The sequence below is a fragment of the Rhinichthys klamathensis genome, unplaced genomic scaffold, assembly GCF_029890125.1.
Source record: "Rhinichthys klamathensis goyatoka isolate OS25496 unplaced genomic scaffold, OSU_Roscu_1.1 h1tg000262l_1, whole genome shotgun sequence".
Classification (NCBI taxonomy): Eukaryota; Metazoa; Chordata; class Actinopteri; order Cypriniformes; family Leuciscidae; genus Rhinichthys; species Rhinichthys klamathensis.
This window is the reverse complement of record NW_026606783.1, coordinates 668,546-689,710: the sequence shown is the minus strand read 5'-3', so window position 1 is coordinate 689,710 and position 21,165 is coordinate 668,546. Positions and strand designations below refer to the sequence as shown.

The 21,165-nt window shown below is 39.7% G+C and overlaps 1 protein-coding gene across 4 annotated transcripts in view; it reads right to left on the bottom strand.

Moving 5' to 3' along the window:
* dtnbp1a (dystrobrevin binding protein 1a) overlaps positions 1-15,828 on the bottom strand; it is a 31,930-nt gene extending 16,102 nt beyond the window's left edge. Inside the window, exons 1-7 of one of the 4 annotated variants that reach the window (XM_056267732.1) lie at positions 15,451-15,828; positions 14,773-14,826; positions 14,260-14,310; positions 14,026-14,086; positions 13,812-13,944; positions 11,008-11,140; positions 9,964-9,986 (exon numbers count right to left, since the gene is read on the bottom strand). In XM_056267732.1, coding sequence (XP_056123707.1) covers positions 9,964-9,986; positions 11,008-11,140; positions 13,812-13,944; positions 14,026-14,086; positions 14,260-14,310; positions 14,773-14,826; positions 15,451-15,506 — 511 coding nt within the window. In that variant the 5' untranslated portion in view covers positions 15,507-15,828. The remainder of the gene's footprint in view (positions 1-9,963; positions 9,987-11,007; positions 11,141-13,811; positions 13,945-14,025; positions 14,087-14,259; positions 14,311-14,772; positions 14,827-15,450) is intronic. The other 3 variants (XM_056267731.1, XM_056267730.1, XM_056267729.1) reach the window with 3 other exon arrangements.
* Positions 15,829-21,165: the final 5,337 nt, after the last annotated feature.

Below are 21,165 nucleotides of genomic sequence, written 5' to 3'. Positions count from 1 at the left end.
TGCATATGTCAATCTTGTTTCAGACGAACACATTTTCAGTTATTTAAGAAAATGTCTTAGACCCTTCAGTGGATATAATGTGAAGCAATGGGGTCCACCTCCTTCAAGTCCCAAAATGTGCATACATCCTTCACAAAAGTAATCCATCCGGCTCCAGGGGGATAAACGAAGGCCTTCTGAGGGTAATCCGTGCGGTTTTGTCGTAAAAATATACATTTATAAAACTTTATAAACGAAAATATCTGACTTCCGGCAACGATCGACGCGCATTCACGGGTGATGGAAGTTGGCATACGAGCAAAGAGTATAGAAGAACAAGAGGCGAAACTCCGATGCTTTTCTGGTAACAGCCACTAGGTAGCGCTTCGGTGGCGCGGCCGCCATTTTGGGGTGAAAATTCCAACTGGAGTTACTGGGCAACAGCACAGATAACAGTTTTTTGAGGTAGTTCCCTTATCGAGTCGGTCTCTCGACATTACGTATGGGGAAATCCATTTTCCTCGAATCATGAAGTCTGATAGAATAACTCTTTTGCTTGCAAACAGCCAATGGCGGTCCCGCCATTACCTGATTGGCTGACACTGCTCAATATAGGTGACGGCGGGCGCCAAAAACCTCAGAATCTTTTTTCTTCACTCGAGTCTGTTTTCACCGTTGATGTACGCATTCAGAGCGGAGTATATTAAGGAGTTTTAATTCCCCTCTCGCGTTCCGGTGGATTATATTATGTCTCTTGTCGCCCGTGTGGTGGACCCATCGAATCCCCGGACGCACACAACTTGTGTGCTGTGCCTGGGTCGGGACCACGCAGAGGCGGCACTCGAGGGATCGGGATGTCCCGCCTGTGAGGAGCTTCCCATCAGATCCTTCGTGCAAGGCTGGCCGTTACACGTAGCGACGACCTTGTGTCTCCTGCCTCTCCCCAGTCTGCCGCCGTCGAGCCGCGGACCGGGAGACGGCAGAGATCTCCATTCGCGGGTTCTGTTGAGGCGCTGACGTCGGCCCAAGGTCCACGCCATCCTCACGTGGCAGAGCCCGTGAGTTACTCTTGAGGCCATTTACCGCCCTCTTGAGGAAGCGCGGGAATTATCTCGTTCGGTTACGACGATGACGATGCCAATGGTCCGAGTCTCCGTCTGAAGGCGCCCTCGCCTCTTTGGATGCGGAGCTTATGGCCATTCTCACTGAGGCTGTGGCAGATATGGAGCTGGAGTGGACAGCGCCCAAGGAGCTGCCGTCGGAAAGGTGGCCTCGGCGCGGGCCGTAAAGCTGAAGCGACCCGCCCCCCCTTTTTCTCGGAGTTCCACGAGGATGTCACCAGATCATGGCGCTCCCCTTACTCAGCCCGAGCCCATGCACAAGCTACTGCAGTGGAAGGGGCAGAGAATTTGGGCTACGCTCGATTGCCTCCCGTCGAGGATGCCATCGCGGCTCGTTTAGCATATTCTCCCGGCTGGAAGACCCCCAACTGCTTTCCAGACCATGTCGCGCTACTGCTCACATGGCTGAGAAAGCCTAACGTTACACGTCAGCTGGACATGCAGCATCTGCCCTCCACACGATGGCAATTCTGCAGGTTTTCCAGACACGACTCCTAGGGTCCCTGGATATGGGAAGCCCGGACCCCGAGTTGCTCAGGAAACTGCGCACGGCCGCAGATCTCGCTTTGGCGGCGTAAAAAAAAAAAAAAAAAAAAACAGCGCTCCTGATGTGCGTGTCAGGGAGGAAAGAGCGCGGGACGTGTTCGTCGGACCCGTGCGAAGAGGGCGTGTTCCCGCCCAGAGTTCGACGAGAATGTGTTGTTTCTGAAACCGCTGTGTTCTGTTTCAATAACAAAGTACATTACATGTCTCAGCAAAAGAGCTTCTCTCCCCAACAGTATTACCCGCCTCATAGGCGAAGCCTCTCCCCCGGGAGACACATCGCAGAGCGGAAGCTCGGGGAAACCCGAGGAGATGGCTATCTATGTCCCCGTGCATGATGCCGCGGATGAGCTATACCATTTCATATAGCAGTCAATGCTTCCCCGGTGGCTGGCGCCCAGCCCCCGCCGCAACATTCATTACCCTGTATGGCGATTCTGATTACTACACAGTGTGTATTCACAGTTGGTGCGCGATGCAACTGACGCTGTGTTACGTACACACCACACTGTTATGTGTAAGGATTTATGCCATTATATATTGCCCTGTGTCCTTCAGTGCAATGGCTATGCTGATTACTGCAAGTACGTGTTCACAGTTGTTGCGCGATGCAACTGACGCTGTGTTACGTACACACCACAATGTTATGTGTAAGGATTTATGCCATTATATATTGCCCTGTGTCCTTCAGTGCAATGGCTATGCTGATTATTACACCGTAAGTATTCACAGTTGTTGCGCGATGTAACTGACACTGCGTTACGTACTCACTACACACTGTTTTGTGTAATGATTTATGCCATATATTGCCCTGTGTCCTTCAGTGCAATGGCTATTCTGGTTACTACGCAGTACGTGTTCACAGTTGTCGTGCGATGCAACTGACGCTGTACACACCGCACTCTGTTATGTGTAATGATTTATGCCATTATATATTGCCGTGTCCTTCAGTGCAAATGGCTATCCTGATTACTACGCAGTGCGTATTCATAGTTGTCGTGCGATGCAACTGACGCTGTGTTTGTGCACACTACACACTGATATGTGTTATGATCTATGCCATCATATTTTGCCCTATCCTTCAGTGCAAATGGCTATTCTGATCACTACGTATTCACAATTGTTGTACGATGCAACTGACGCTGTGTACACACAACGCACTGATATGTGTAACTATTACGCCGCTATATATTGCCCTGTATATTCTCTATATACAGCCCTGTATATGGCTCTATATTCATCAGAGCCCAGGTGGTTACAATTCCAGCATTTTGCCCGGATGAGGTCAGTGTTTCAGAGTCTCAGAAGTACGCTTGTGCCCCATGCGTGCCCTGCGTGCTTATGTGAACAGAACTAGCCAGTTTCGAACTTCAGAGCAGCTCTTCGTCTGCTACGCGGGTGCTAAGAGGCGGCGCGCTGTCGAAACGGAGGCTATCTCACTGGATAGTGGAGGCTGTGCACTGGCTGGCTTATGCTTCCCGGGAAGCCGTTTCCCTATAGGGGTGCACGCCCACTCCACTAGGAGTTTGGCGTCATCATGGGCGTGGGCGAAAGGCATGTCTATTCAAGACATTTGTTTCGCGGCAGGTTGGTCGTCTCGTAATACCTTCGCGAGATTCTATAACTTGGATATCCCTTCATTCGCACCACATGTCTGTCAGTGCAGGGAGAGAAAGCTGAGCTGTCGTTGGACTAGGCTAGACTGCCCCGATGGCGCGCGCTCTAGCCACGGTTCGACTAGTCGTCAGACAGTGCGAGTTATTATTAGCATAGCTATCATGTTCACTATATTGTGCCCTTTGTTATGCCCGCATTCATAGCCGGCAGTATTTTCCCAAGCACCAATCACTTTGCTACAATCTCCCTCCATTCAGTTCAGCGTGCTTAGCTTGATGGGAGGGGCCTTCGTTGGTGCAGATGCCGAGTTGGCTCTGTGCCAATAGATGTTTCAACCAGGTCCGGTGTCTGTTCCTGAGAGCTGGGCGGGGTTTCTCCCACGCGGCGGGGGTTTTATTGTTCCCCATACGTAATGTCGAGAGACCGACTCGATAAGGGAACGTCTCTGGTTACTCACGTAACCGTAGTTCCCTGAGAGGAGGGAACGAGACATTACGTAACCTGCCGTGTGGGAGGGACTCTCAGTCTCCTTACTCTCGTTCATCTAAGATTCTGAGGTTTTTGGCGCCCGCCGTCACCTATATTGAGCAGTGTCAGCCAATCAGGTGATGGCGGGACCGCCATTGGCTATTTGCAAGCAAAAGAGTTATTCTATCAGACTTCATGATTCGAGGAAAATGGATTTCCCCATACGTAATGTCTCGTTCCCTCCTCTCAGGGAACTACGGTTACGTGGGTAACCAGAGACGTTTTTTCTTGCATTAGTGAGTATTTCCATTTTATGCAACTCTACACATTTACTACTATTATTAGTTACCAACTCCACTAGGCCTGAAATATATTTTGTACGTTTTAATCCCCTGGATCATGCTACAAACATGATGATCTTAACATGATGCATTGCGGTGTCCGTTATCATATAATTGCCACTTTGGACAGTGGCTGTGTTTTTTTGTTTGACATAGGCTTGCTTTAACGGTCATTAATATAAGATAGTACTGCAAAAAAACAGTTTACTGTAAAGCTATTCTATTGCTGTTATATATTTATTGTCCAACATTTACATTTTAGTACAATTACATTTATTTGCTGAATTCATTTATTTCATTGAACTTATTTTTGTATGTAAGGTTATGTGTACCTCCTGGGAAACGGTCTAACGTTATAACTTTATGAACTTACATCACTTTTTATTCTTCTTACCTGTCACACTTAATGTAGAGAGTAATATAATTAATTAAATCCTTGAACTTCCCTGTCTCAAGTTATGTGGGGGAAAAGCCTAGTAGCAACTTCTTTTTAACGGATATAACGTTAACTGTTGTGAATTAAAATAATCACATAATTATTTCAACCTAAAAATGACCTCTGCACTGGACTAAATATATGTATAATATATGACTGCCAAGTCGCTTTCACCCCAAAATGGCGGACGCGTAGGGCTGCGGCTGGGCGCTGGTGTTGCAATGGAACGTTCTATTGGCTTTCACTTCTTGTCAATATACGTTCTTTGGTACGAGGTAGGACGTAGCGTAGTAACCGTTGTGACGTAGAACGAACGCGCCTGCGCAGCCAGAGAGCAGAGCAAAACAACGTCTACATCACGACGGTTCCTACGCTACGTCCTACCTCGTAAGCCGACTTCCATCACCCGTGAACGCGCATCGATCGTTGCCGGAAGTCAGATATTTTCTTTTATAAAGTTTTATAAATGTATATTTTTACGACAAAACCGCACGGATTACCCTCAGAAGGCCTTCGTTTATCCCCCTGGAGCCGGATGGATTACTTTTGTGAAGGATGTATGCACATTTTGGGACTTGAAGGAGGTGGACCCCATTGCTTCACATTATATCCACTGAAGGATCTAAGACATTTTTTAAAATAACTGAAAATGTGTTCGTCTGAAACAAGATTGACATATGCATCTCGAACGGCTTGAGGGTGAGTAATGCATGTGTTAAATATCATTTTTGGCCGAACTATCCCTTTAAAACCATCAATCTTCTATTAGGAAAATGCAGCAGAAGAAATGCAGTGCTAATCAGTGGAGCATCTGGCAGCGGATGGTAATGCCGGTTCTGCCCATGGGCCAGACAGGTTAATGACTCATTCTAAGGAGCTGACCTGCCTCTGCACACAGAACCCCAGAATCCAGCAACAGAAAGAGGAAAGAGACAGAGGAATGTATGAACACTGTCTTCTTTCAACACATGGGTGGTTCAAGATCACTACTCTGCCCAACAACCATAGTCAATTAGGATGTACAATGAATTACTAGTTTTACTAATTTACTAACTTAGAATTACTAAATAGTCTCTGGTTTGTGTCAGTAGAACCTTTGCTGGTAACATTATTTTACAGTGTCCTTGTTACACGTTACATGTACTTACTGTAGTAATAACAGTAAATTACACATAATTACAAGCAACTGATCCTAAACCAACCCCTATTCCTAACCCCATACCCTATAGTAAGTACATGTTGTTACTTGATATTACTCAGTACGTAAATGTATAATTACACTGTCACAAGGACACCTTAAAATAAAAAGTAACCCCTTTGCTTAGATTTTTTCAAACCTAAATGTTCTACCAACTTTATGTTAGAAAACATACAACTCGCACAAATCACAAACTATACAACCTTTGAAAATAGGTCTGCTTCAAGCCGGGATGTTCTTTGTCTCCACATCGTGCATTAACACTAGAAGTGCCAGAATTCCATAACAACTAGAACTGCCACAAGTGATCATTTTGACCGCTAGATTCCAAACTCTATATCTTTAATGATAAATACCCAATTGAGAGATTAATGCATTTATTGTATTAGGATATCTTTTAAAAACAAAAACAAACTGTACATTTAAACAAGTTTAACAAAAGAATACAGCGAAATTCAGTGCGGTTAATATGTCCGTCTATGGCCGAAATAGGTAAAATGTAAATGTTCATTTTTTTTTTTGCCTTGTGTAATTTATATGTAAAACATTTTAAATGAAAATACAGACACTTTTAGGAAAAGTCAGGTACCAGCAGGATTTTATTTATTTTTTCAATAAAGTTATTGCAGATATAAAATTCAAAACGGTCAAAATGACCGTCATGGCCGTTCTAGTGTTAAAATTATTTAGCCATGGATTATCCCTTACTTAATGCAAGAAATGGAGGCAAGGAACCACCCGACGCGAAGTGGAGGGTGGCTGCCTCCGCGAAGTGCATTAAAAATGTTTAATGCACGGCTAGCCGTGGATTATCCCGCTTATACCATGGTCATTTGCCACCATTGACAACTTAAAGCTATCATTGATGTTTGCAGTGCAATATTTGACCGGAAGGGTAAAATTGACGGTTATTAACATGTTTTAGATCTAGCATTCTGCCTGCTTTCAATCAGACAAAGAGATAAAGTAGTGCGTAAGATTACATTTATTTGAATGAATGAATTATAGCATTTATTTGAATTAATTATCGAGAGGGAGAGAGAGAGAGAGATATTCGTACCTGCGTCTGTTCAGCTTCTCTCTATTAACAATGAAGCTGTGAGTTTAATTACTTCAAAATAGCGAAGTAACCCCCTCGTTGCTGAGAAATCTAATGTAGCGATTCAGTAGCTGAGCTATTTTATTAAAAAAATTTGCGGGCAGCGTTGATAAGTGTAAAGAGGTATGTTGATAAGGGAAGGAGGAGGCGGGAACCGGCGAACTTTCAAACACTTTAATATATCAAAATAAACAAACAACAAAACGAAAGTAAAAGTGGCAGCCCCTCACGGACGACTGCCGCACATACATAAACAAAACATAACATGTCGTCGTTCCTCCTTTTATGCTTCAGTAGCTCACGCCGTATAATATAATATAATATATCAATTATCTCTAGTGAATGCTTAATCTCTGAGATAACTTTATGAGATTGTAATACATGAGCCACGAGGCTGCAGCTCTACAACTCTACAGGTCAAAAATAAACCAATTGGCCCAACGGTTTGAAGGCACACAACACAAGTTAAGCAAACAGTACTTTGGCTCTTTAAGACATTGTCATGTTACAGCAATGCTCTCAACAGCAGGAATAATACGAACCCCAACTTCAAGTTAATAGCTACAACAACTCCATGGCAAGGATGTCTTTCAAACAGATTTACAGCAACATCTAAATTTGATGTATCCAAAGTCTTTTATAAAAAATATAATTCTAAGCACAGCATAGGCTTGCATTATGATGGCTGGTAATGAAAAGGCATACAGACACAAAAGCCACAGTATGCATCCTAATCTGCGCTGAAATTCCTTTACTAAAGCCTGCCAAACCCAAAGATGACAAACAATGACTGCACACCACCAATTCAGATCCCTTGAAATGAAGCCAAAACTGCGATACATCAGCACATCAAATTAACCTTACAACCATCTACTCAATATTGAATTAAAAAAAGAGTGTCTGGAAACCTACAAGAATCTCTCATGCTGCTGTCCAGAGTTCCCGACGTGGACATTTTGTATTTCTCCTTGAAGAGTGCAGATAAGCTGAAAGCAGGACTGATAAGCCTGAGACTGCAGTTAAAGTGAGGCTGAAGAACAGCTAAACGAACATCTTATATTCTGCAGCCGTTTTTATTCCAGAAGCAGCTCCTCTATGGCCAGGAATGCTGAGACATTGCCTGCTCAGGGACACAGAGCTACAGATGCAGCTGTAGTGAGGAGGAAAGCAGGGAACGTACCATTCACACCCTGTTATAGGGGTGAGGGTCTGTAGAAATCTGAGTTTTGTGTAAAATATTCACCTTCATCGCTTTGCAATCTGGGACTAATCAATCGATCTTATACTTTATACAACACTCAACTATACTTATGATTAATATTACAATTAGAGAATTAGACAACATGAATAACGTCAACATTAGTGTGAATAATCATTAGTTAGTGCCAAAAACACTGCAATCTGACACAAAAGCACATTACACATAAAAGTCATTGATAAATCTAAAAGTCTTTCACAGATATCAGCGTTGCATTTTACACTGCACATACTAGTAAACCACAGCTTCTTTGTCCAGATGGGAAAAATGAATTAATAAAAACATTAAAAAAATCATTTTAAAACCTAAATAAATAAATAATCAAGTATTAGATGTGAAGTCTTGAAGCACACTGCCCACACAAACAACGAGCCAATCTCAAGTAACACCACCTACGTACCAAAGGAAGTGTTATAAACAGTCTTTACCACTTTTTCAGTGACAAAGACATTTGTAGAATCACTAGGATGTAAAACAAATACATAAAATAAAAATGTAATCCTTATTCTTAACATCTACTTTTGCATCAATTACAAAATAACCTCTACACTCAGATGACCTAAATGTTCTCTAGATAAAGGGCACGGATATGTGAACAATGATGCATAGCCGCCTAAAGGCAATTTCTGTTTAGTACAACATCTCTATCTGATACATGGAGGAGCTGCGATGATGAAAGTGAATGTTATTTTCTCCGGACGGTAGGTATGAACAGATGGAGCAGGCAGCCTCCCTTGGAGGTCAGTGTGGAATTAATGGCATCATAAGACCAAATAAAGACAGCAGCGACAGCGTCCACTCACTAGAGCAGTTTTGCCCTCCCTGAGGTTGATTTGTGTCGCCTGGGTAATTATTACACGGTTATCCTCATTGTTCAGCACTAAATGAGCTTCATGATGTAAATAAAAATGCTAAAATAATATACAAAACGTCTAAACTGGGAGCTATTTATCCCTCTGAAACCTGCACCTCCATCAAATAAGAAACCATTATTGACTCAGTGATCTTTTTTTCTGTTTCTACCTTTAAATCACAATTAAAAAACTATTTTTATAGTGTCAGTGGTCAATGACTCGTTCCCTTTACTGAACTATTTATCTTCATACAATTCTTTAGTGCATATGATCTCTCTACTTCTTGAATCAGTTTAAGATGTTAAAATAATAAGTTGATAATATAAATAACAAAATTATATAATTATAATTAATGAAAATTATAACACTTTAAGTAATTATGATTACATAATTATAAGTAACTAATTAAATACAATACCGTTCAAAAGCTTGGGCTCTGTAAAACATTTTCAATGCTCACCAAGTCTAGATGTATTAGATCAAAAATATAGTCATAACACTAACATTATCAACATTGTCAAATATTATTACAATTTAAAATAACTGCTTTCTATTTTAATATATTTTAAAATGTAATTTATTTCTGTGATGGCAAATGATGATTTTTTTTTTGCAGCAATTACTCCAGTCTTCACAGTTACATGATACTTAAGAAATCATTCTGATATGCTGATTTGGTGCTTAAATAATGTGATTATTATTAATGTTTACAACAGCCATGCTATTTAATATTTTGTTATATTATATTTTTTGGGAGAAAAAAACGTAATACATTTCTTTCTATCCATCCTTTGATGAACAGAAAGTTCAGAAGAACAGCATTTATTTGAAATATAATTGTAACAATATAAAAATCTTTACTGTCTTGTTAATATAAATAAATATAATGTAATAATTATCAACAAATAATATATATATATATATATATATATATATATATATATATATATATAAAATATTGGTAAACATATTGATTAATGTATATTCGTATTAGCTGTGGAGTTAGGCTGATTGAGCTCTTCGAGATATAACAAAATGATCATTCTTACCTTTGAAAGACTCAAGTTCTTTCCTAGAAAACAAATAAAATAAAATAAAAGTTACATACACAACAAATACATATAGTCAACTACAGAGCACAAGATCTCACCAGATGTCACATTAAGTCAGCCCCATTTAAAGCAGGCACAGATTCCCGAGAAAAAGAGGCTGCAGCATTTCATAGGCGCTGACAACTTTTGCATCTGTGTGTTTGTACTAATGAATACCCACACGCAGAAGGAGAAGGGCACTGAGAAACTGAGCCCAGCTGCTTTTCAACTCACTGGGCAAAGCCAGAGATGTATGATTTAGCTACAGGCTCAAACAGCGAGAGCACACAGCATAAAAAAAAAACACAAATGCCTGTATGATTACACAAAACACATACATGCTTGGTAGTGTTTTCATACAGTACAAGAACAATAGGACATTTGCGTGTTTTCCTTAAAGCTTATTTCTGCGTGTGGTTATTCAATGCTTCTGTGAAATCTGCAAAACACACTGTGTGCAGTTTCATTGTGATGATAAACAATCTAAACAGCAGCCGTTACATTGCTTGTTTCACAAACTCTTATTCAATACAGATGCCCTAATATGTTCTCAACACACCGTCAAAAACTCAAAATGACAATGTACTGTTCCTTTATTAAGTTAAAGGGGCAAATCCTTGATGGGCAGAACCTTCATGTTCTGCAGTTATTGTGAGCTGATCAAATGACCATGAAAAGCAGCACACAGTGCGTGTCCTGATCACAGCATGCCTTCAGAAGAATCATCTCTGAATGAGCAAGTGCTCAAGGGGAAATGTGATGATTCGGGTGTTTGATGCTATGATAACCATGCATTTATGCACTGGTAACTAGTACCACCTAAATCCCATTCTATCTTTCCTACAGAACCCTTACACAAAGGCTTCCTGACATATAGGGCTGGTTATAATTCAGCCAAGGGGACAAAAGACAGCAGAAAGGAAAAGTACTGGCTAAAAGACATAATGGACACATTAAACTGTCTAGGGCCTTTATTTAAGAGCAAATAAACGCTGTTTTTACCTTTTCTTCTTCTTGTAGTTTTCCAGCTGCAGGACCTGAAAGTGCTTGTAGCGCTGATGATCACACTGAGCACACAAATCCTCGAGATATACCAGACGACTCTCCATCTCTTCAAAATCAGCCTCCATGTGAGCTGTGCAAAAACATGGAAGACTAAAGAAGTTTATAACACGTTAAAGCAAATAATATGTCGCTGTCAAAGTGACGCAAAAATGATTCTGATGATTCTCAGATGATAATTTGACTGCATATAACTGCTTGGAGCAAATGTACTATTTGATCTACACTAACTAGATGCATATTACAAAAAGTAATTTTGTCCAAAACACTACAAAAAGAGCTTATAACAACTGAACGATCAGAGCAACTTTAGATTGGCTATTGTGTAGTCAGTCTGCACAATACACTTTGTAAGGGAGCCAAGTCTAAGGATTGAAGCCAATAGGTGCAACGTTACGGCATGAACAACAGCTACTGACATCAGCAGATGGAGCTCCACAGGAATCACTCTCATTACCACCATGCACCACAGTTACACACAGAGTGTGTAGCATTGTGTGTAGACAAACACTCTGCAAAGGCAGTCAAGGTGATCTTATTTCTCTACTATCACAGTAAAAGCTCAATTTAAGCCCACATGAGATGTACAATAAGCACTGATTTCAAAGGTATCATAAAAGCAATCCATATGACTTGCACTTTATTTTAAGATAGCTTTCTACAAGGATAAAAAAATGGAAATTTAAGTGATATTTCACTGATAATTCTTCCCTTAACAGCAGCTCATGTTCAAGTTTGGTAAGTCGAGACACATTGTGCCAGCTTGGGATGAAGTATCAATATATGGAAAGAAGTACGAATGAGAATCAGAGAGGAAGATTGTCAGTGAATCCAAATGAACTAAAATGACAGTTAAAGCTCCAGTCCATAACTTTTTTAAGTTAAAAATAATCCAAAATAATTATATTAAAAAAAAAATTATTCTGCCAGTGGTCAAAACTCTCTGCTTGCCATAGCTAGATTCAAAACGGTTAGCTTGTAATAATGATTTTAATTCCAGTGGTACTGGTGGGTTTCCGCGGGAAATTCGAGCATGTCTTTGCGTCATGACGTCACACCCGTACACATAAAGAAGGAGTTTCGGCTAGCCGGCTATACTGCGCGTGACGAGATGTTTAGATGTATAGGCTTTTCTCGGAGCACTTTACATAATTAAACTTATGGCATCCAGAAAGATCCAAACAACAATCATCAATGTCAAATGGAGATTCAGCAGTTATAAAACCCAAAAGACTTCGTACTTCGGATTTAAGGTGGCTAGAGAAAGAGAAAGAAACCGTCTCATGCGAACACAAGGATTTAAACATTTAAACAACGGCTTTTGAAAAGTGCGTGAACTCCGTGTTTTGAAGGGGTTCAAAACAGAAGAAGAGACGGCTTTTTTTCTGCTGAACAAGTAAGTTAAGACATTTCAATAGTTCAATCGTGTAACAGTACGTTTTCTTAATTCACACAGTTATGGAGTTTCCTTTGTTGTGCCTTTCTCGTTTTGCTATTATGGAGAATATGAATTCTGAACTACGCAGGTAGCTGCTAACCATAAAACACATTAAATTTAACATTAGTCACGCAATGCTGATGTTGTTAACATGAACAATTTGAGAACAAAGTAGGCTATAATTTGCACGGTTGCTGTAAATCGCGTTGATTAAATCTAACGAAGCTTTTCATGTCGAATGCTTTTTCCCCCTTAGTTGGTCAGAACAAAAATGGATTTTACTTACTTGTTCAGAAGACATTTTCTTATGAAAATTCTTATGTTGGTCAAACTTTCAAAAAGTGAATCTGTGATTCTGTATGACAGTATCCACACAGCGCGGTGACTGACAGCACCACTCGCCTCAAAGCACTGTGTTCATCCGCGCTGTTTCATGTCGATTTACAACCCACGTAAAGATGATAATTCCGCGAATCACTGCAGTTACAGATTTCGAACAGAGAGATGGCGACAAAGAGGAAAAGATACGGACGCACCAGATACACGTCAGCAGTGTCTTACGTCAGCAGCATCACTGAACGCGGATCGACAACAGAACCGGAAGACAATACAATGCTGAATAAAGTCGTAGTTTTTATGATTTTTGGATCAAAATTTATTTTCGATGCTTCAAAAAATTCTAACTAACCCACTGATGTCAAATGGACTACTTTGATGATGTCTTTATTTCCTTTCTGGACAAGGACAGTATACTGTACACACATTTTCAATGGAGGGACAGAAAGCTCTCGGACTAAATCTAAAATATCTTAAACTGTGTTCCGAAGATGAACGGAGGTCTTACGGGCTTGGAACAGTGGCTCAGTGGTTCATGTAGGTTGTCTACAAACCGAAAGGTTGGTGGTTCAATCCTCGGTTCCACCTGACCAAGTGTCGAGGTGTCCATGAGCAAGACACCTAACCCCAGCTGCTCCCGACGAGCTGGATGGCGCCTTGCATGGCTGCCGTCGCCCGTCGGTGTATGAATGAGAGAGTGAATGGGTGAATGTGAGGCAAATTGTAAAGCGCTTTGGTGGCCATTGGGTCTGTGAAAGCTCTATATAAATGCAGTCCATTTACCATTTACCATTTGGAACGACATGAGGGTGAGTCATTAATGACATAATTTTCATTTTTGGGTGAACGAACCTTTAAAAAGTAATATTAATAACCTCCTTCTCTACCAATACCATAAATATCTAAGTATCCCTGTACGAATACCTCTAATTTTTGTCACTGATTAAGATTCTTATGTGTGATGTCTCACCGATACGTGAGGTGATAGTCTCCAAGTCCGAGAGGAAAGCAGGGATCTGCTGCAGTTGTTCCTGCAGCTCCAGCACTGCTCCTCGTCTCTTCTCCCAGTGTGCACACAGCATCACCACCTCTCCGTCCACCATCTGACAGACCACAGGGTTTAGTTACCATGGTTATGGCACCACAAATGAGTCAACTGTACCGAATTATGTGTGTGAACTTACTTCCCCAGCCTTAGCACACTCTTTACCCCGTTTATGAAGGGAGACCCAAGTGTCTTCATATCTAGTGAAGAAAAAGCCCAAACATAAATAAAAAAACAGTTATTACTACATTCATCAACTTCAGATATTTATCAAAATACTTACTTTGATTCCACTGCACTGTAATTTTTGTTGACAACTTGACATCATTGACATTTCTGATATGGTTGTGTACAAAAAAGGAAAGCAACTTACCGACTGAGTAACTCGACTCCAGCAGAATATTCAGGGAGGTGCTCATCTCTTCTGGGAGAATATATGACATAAATATATGTTTATGTATATATATATATATATATATATATATATATATATATATATATATATATATATATAAGCAAGACATTTAATATATATATATATATATATATATATCAAATCTTGCCACATAGTAAAACCTGAATTTTTTTACATTGTGGGAACATCTGGTTGAGCCCCACGAGGAAAAGAGCTTATAAAGCATACTAAATGATGTTTGAATAAAAAAGTAAAATGTGCAGAAAATTTTCTGTAAGTGTTATGTTTAGGGGTAGGGTTATGGTAAGGGTATAGAAAATATCATTAGCCAGAATAAACCCATTGCGCCTATGGAGAGTCTACATTTAATATAAAAACAAGTGTGTGTGTGTGTGTGTGTGTGTGTGTGTGTGTGTGTGTGTGTGTGTGTGTGTGTGTGTGTGTGTGTGTAAAAACAAGAGAGCACATTACCTTTGTTTTTTCTTTACTTTCCCCTCCTTGGATTTGTCACTTAGGGTCTTGATTCTGAGAAGTTTTGAAATATGACACTGTAAAAATCCTAAAATCCAAATAATATGCCTAGTTATAAAACTACAGTATTTTATTGTTTGGTTACATCTATATGTTTTGGTTTATTGTCGTTATATAAAACATGCAGCCAGTGTCTTGGAAATATTTACATTTTATTAAACAAGTTTTATTTGAGAAAATGTAATAAAAGGCAGTAATGTTGTTTCGCCCATCACATGACAGTCAGCTGGAAGTTATTAGTGCAAGATTGTTGTTGTTAGCATTCGGCTAACTTGACAACATTAAACATCTCGTGTCCCTCTTCTTCCCTCAAATATTAAATTATTTAATACATTTTCTTTCCTTTAATACCCAGCAGCCTTTGTTTTGTGAATATTTAGACAAAAACAAACATCACTCTTGGCTGTAAGTAAGTGAGATTATTAGCAGGCTAATTAGCTAGCGTCCACTTCTCGGCTCTCTGCTGAATAGCGGACACTCTCGTCAAGAAGCCAAAGCAGAAGTTAGGTCAATATTGTGTAATATGAGTTCAGGTTCTATAGGTCATATAATTTTGCTATCTCAACACCTTATTAAGACTCTGGATAGTACGAAAGCAGCCAGGCAGCTCATACGTACCCTGATGTGAAGTCCTGCTGCACCGTTTGCAGTCTCTCTCTGAAATTCTCAAACATGTCCTTGAGCTGCTTTAATTCCTCTACACAGGCTTGACATTTAGGTTAGATCTGTGTGTGCTTACAGTCTTTCACGAGGGCTTCAGTCATCCTATGACATAGGGCAATATCCTAATGTCCCGTTGTGGGCTTTGCTCCGTCGGACAATGTCTGCAGGACTACAGTAGCTGGATTCATCCAGCCAGTGTTTATCTCAATAATCAATAATGGATCTGGATCACTGTATTATTAACATAACATTATTTTTTTACCCAGAGTAAGAAAATGTGATTCAGCGTCGTCTGTCAGATAGCTGTACTAACGTGAGTCCTTCCCGTACTGGTTAAAAACACGCCCCCTTACTGAGAGTGAAAGTGACAAAAGGAAGGGTTGTTCAGCAATTCTCTGATTCATTTTAGCGATTCGGTTCATTCGTGCGGTTCTTTCGGTTCGAATGAACCGATTCAGATAACGTATCACCAGTTCCCATTAGAATTTATGGCCTGGTTTCACAGACAGGGGCTTAGGTTAAGCCAGGGTTAGGCCTTATTCAATTTGGACATTTAATTAGCTTTTATAAACGTGCCAAAAACATATTTTAAGATAGGCTATATCAGTTCAAGTTACTTAAAATGGTATAATGCCCTTTTCACAAGATGTAAAATAAATCTCTGATGTTCCCAGAGTGTGTATGTGAAGTTTTAGCTCAAAATACCCCAGAGATATTTTAATATAGCATGTTAAAATTGTCACTTTTTGAGGGTGAGCAAAAACGCACAGTTTTTGTGTCTGTGCCATTAAATGCAAATGAGCTGCTGCTCCCGGCACCGAGGGCGGAGCTACAACAACTTATGTCCTTTCACCTCACACAGACAAGCACTGGACAACATTTCTGAATGGTTAGTTGATTAAATGTATGTAGCTAATGTGTAGTTATCTTAGTCATTGATTAGCATATTCTGTCTTGATAATCTATAAGGGGGCAGGGTTTATGTAAATTTTAGGGTTCATGATGTCACTAACCCAGGAGGAATGTCCTGTAGTCCCAAGGGAGTAATCCATCAGCCGGAAACGGAAGCTTCCCTTGGGGGCCGCCATTGTAGCAGACCATCACCTGCTGTTAGCATTCCATTGACTCCCATTCATTTTGGCGTCATTTTGATAGCGAATAACTTTACATCTGAGGCGTCCAAAGACTCCATTTGTCCATTATTTATTTCTAAAGAAACACGACAATGTATAAAAGGCTCCATTAGCCTACTTTGTATCTTACGTTATGGCCCCGTAGAAGCTGTTTTTGTAAAAATAGGCCAACGATTGCGTCATAACCGCGACTCTCTATCGCACAGTAGAAATTAGCGTATAGGCAGGAGGAGAAGCTCGCAGACAATCTTTTAATGTCTACGAGGCAATCGGGGGACATGGAGGCATAAAGTCAAGGGAGAAGCCCATAGATAGAGAGTCCATAAAAGCAACGGGACAAAATATTTAAACAACGGATTTGTTTCAGATTTCAATTCAGATTTGTCTTGGCACAGCTAGAAGACTTGCAACTGTCAGTTGCTCACGTCACATCTACGTCGTCAAGCTCAGTTTGAGCCTGCGCAGTACGCTCAGCCATCAGGAAGTGAGTGCTTCTAATGGGCTTCAATTTTCTCCGTTGAAATCTATGGGGTCGCTGTGTCCATTTCTTTTACTGTCTATGTGTAGTCCAGCCGTTTGTTGGAGATGGAGAGTTGTAGTCCTTAAAAAACGATTTCTTTAAAAGCAAATATCTCCCTTTGCTTTTAACTCGTCGTAACTTTGCAGATGTTGTTTATGCTCAAACACCAACATTACACACTAACTAAAGTTAGAAAAGGGAAATCATAATCAATCTCCCCTTTAAACTAGCTAAAACGTATACATTTTAGTCTGGAACTAGGCCTATTCTGTGAAACTGGGGGCGAATGTACTAATTTAGATGGATTATGTTATATAAAAACTAAAGTCAAATTACATTTATTTACGTAGTGCTTTGTACAATACAGATAGGGCCTAAAGTGGCTTCACAGTATAGGCTAATAAACAGGAAAATTACAGTGTGTTGCAAAATTCCTTAATTATGAAACTACTTCAATTTCAGCTGCAACGTGGCTCTACAGAAGTGGCATTATTCAGCTCAGTTCAGTTCAATGTTGATTCAATTCAGTTCAATAACTGTCAATGTTGCAAAGGTAATAATTTATTAAACAACTTTAAACATAGCCGGCAACTTTTGAGTTTAGCTTGGAGTGAGACTAAAGGCTAACTGTTAAAGGCATGGGTAGGTGATTTGTTGCAGAAACATTTTTTTTTTGTTATACTAGTTGAAAGTCTCTTCACATTGATAGCAATCTCTAAGTCAAATGGTCTAGACTATATTGTTTGTGGAAGGCATAAGACCATAAAATGTTCGTCCAATCATTGCATTGTGAAAAATGTTTCTGGAACAAATCACGTACCCTTCCTCTAATTTTAGCTTTACAGCAGCTCTATAAAAGACAATATAGTGCTCAATATCAATTGGGTTATGATCCCAAGTTTTTCTGGATGTGCGCATATACTCCACTCTAAAAAAGAAGGTTCTTTAAAGGTTCACGCAGTAACAGTTCTATTTAGTACCGTGTCGTCGTAAGCGAGCTGAGGCGAGCTAAGGCGATACTAAAATTGACGTGAAAACAAGGCCGAATGCTGATTGGTCAGAGATAGTTACTAAACTTACTACTATTATTATGGCAACTCGGAAGAATACGCCGTGGTCAAACGAGGAAGTGCAGACATTCCTTTGTTTTGTTGCCGAAGAGAGGATCCAGCGAGAGCTTGATGGGGCAACGAGGAACGAAAGGCGTCGCTATGACGACCGGGTACTATTTGTGGCGGTACTTTCTGCAATGGAAAACGGAGCGAAAAGCGAGCCGAGTCGAGTCGAGCTGGTAGCAGCTACTGGTAATGGAAAAGCGCCATTATATGCTGAAATGGTTCTTTGTGTTAGAGTCATAGGTTAGAGTTTAGGGTTCTTTATTCCGCCTTTTTGTTTTTCAAATCTGTAACTGTTAACGTTAAAGCTGTCACTGATTTTCTGGAGCTCAGCTATACAACTACAGCTACTACACAGACTGTCAACATACTCTCAACAGGTAAATAATTTCTTTCTTAAAATCTATCAATTATAACTTTAAAAATTGTAACAATCATTTCCTGACAATCATGTCTTTTCCTTTTTTAATTTAACAGAACATGTAACTTAAGTGTGAGCAGCTCTGTTCAGTTAAAGGATACTTCTCTTCTCCACAAAGTAAGATATGGATTTTTTTTACATTATGACTTTATGCCTAAACGTAGGCTACCCAGTCACAAAAAACAAACAAACAATAAAGCTATACCATGACTTTTTATATATTTTTTTCCTTTTAACATGGTAAAGGTTTCATACCGTCCATTTTTGCTAATTTTAGCCTTCAAGAACAAATGGAAGAGACACAATGTAACTCTAAACTCAATTGTTTATTTCAGATACTGTCACGTACCATAACCCTATTATCTGCAGAGAGAAACTGCCACTCAGAATACACACATAATGAAGGACGTAAAGACATCAGAGGACTATGAAGATATTTCACTGGAACTTGGTCTTCATTACATCTAAATCATGTTCAATGTCAATTGTTATTTATTATTGTATTCAGCTCACCTCTGTTGTTAGAGCACTGTCATTTTTGCTATGTCAATAAAAAATAAAAGGACCTAATTGACACAACATGCTGTTTTTTTTTATGTAAAACCCAAATAGAGGCAACAAGATATAAGACCTAAAAAACAATATTAATTCATAATTTATATAAAAATCATAGTAATATTAATAATATGAAGATACTAATATACTAATATTAATACAAATAAATATCATTAAAAAGGTTATTTATTACACCATTAACGGGGTCATAGAATGAGAATTCAAATGTTCCTTGATCCTTTAAGTTAAGAGTTCGCTATACTATAAAAATACCCTGTAAGTTTCAAAACTCAAAACTTTCTTGTTATTCCAAAAACTGCTTTTATTGAAACCAAGGCCAGCAAACGACATGATCTCTAAAAAGTGGAGACTTGTGACGTCACAATTCAGCTTTGGCCCCACCCACTGGAGCGTTAGTGAACAGTGACATGCGAACGAGAAAAGATCAATACCTTCCAATGTCTCCGGAATGCATTATTTGTTTGTATTCGGTGTATTTCACAGTGAATTATTTGGTAAATTCCGGTGCAGGCTTTGCAAACAGACTTTTACGACATGGATCTGCCAGCAGCACCACATGTAAGTAGTCATGTTTATTCTAATGCCTGATCTGTGATCAGGGATTTCTGTTGTAATCAAGTTCAGACAGTCACAGATTATCTCTCAAAATATCGGTCAATACTGTTTATGCATTAATAAATCAAGCCAGTGACTAAACAGTCAACTTCACGTCGTTTCTCTTAGTAGGAGGAAAATAATCCTATTTAAACTGTGATTAAATTATATTAAAGAAAGCGATAAAAAAACGCCCCCTTTACAAGTGCCCCAGCTGTCAGTCAAACAGTGCGAGTTTATCTGGAACCTTGCCAAAACTCGTTGAAATCAATCATCTCAAAATCATGACGCTGTTACAATGTACAGTACAACGAAGCTCTTACTGTAGGCCTATTTGCATCGTGTTTGTATTGTTATTTGGTGAAAGCCAGAGGTGTAATTTCATACGCGATCAACTGTCTGTCATCTGCTCAATGCTCTTCACTGCAACCTTTCATGGGAATAGATCATTATGATCAATACTTTTCATGATTCCTTAGTCTCGATAGCTGTAATAGTAAAAACGTAGTAAAAGTTTTAGAGAGAGTTCCACATGTAATGCTAGCTATTTCATATGCAAACGTGTCAACCAATCACAGCAGTGGGCGTTTACACTGAAGTCTCACAGCAGACACGCCCCTTTAAACAGAGCGTTCAAATCAGAGGCTAAAATCAGGCTTGGAAAAATGCCTTTTATTTATAAATTGTGACAATTTTTTATGTTAAATTCATACTAACATTATAAGGGCACCACAGGAAACATTATAAAATAATAAAATAATCCAGTCTATGACCCCTTTAAGGTCCTAGCACTTTCAAAGCATGGTTCTTTATGGAACCTTATAAAAAGGGTTCTATTTAGCACCAAAAAGGGTTCTGCTATTGTTATAAGCCGAAGAACCCTAATTTGGTACTGTTTGAGAACCATTTTTTTATGATCCCATGTCACCCACATAACAGTTAGTCTAAAAAAAACTGTTGCTGCTTGTCATACTGTCTTTATGTCCATATTGTTGTATGTGTTGTAATATGCCCCTCATATTTTTAATGTTATTTTGTCACTCGCTGTCCTTTGTGTAAAGTAGGATATTTAAAATGTTTTTTATGTAAATTATCCCCAAGACTTGTAGAGGAAAAACGCAATTAGTACAAAAATGGTCGATTGACGAAGTTAATTGACTTGTTTGTGGTGTAGTAGCCTACTATGAAAACGCTATATAAATGCCTAATTCATTCATTCAGTTACAGACGCCTTTGCGAATCAGTTCGAATAAATAATTTAAAAGAACCGGTTCAAAAGAACTATTCGCGAATCGGACATCAGATAACGGA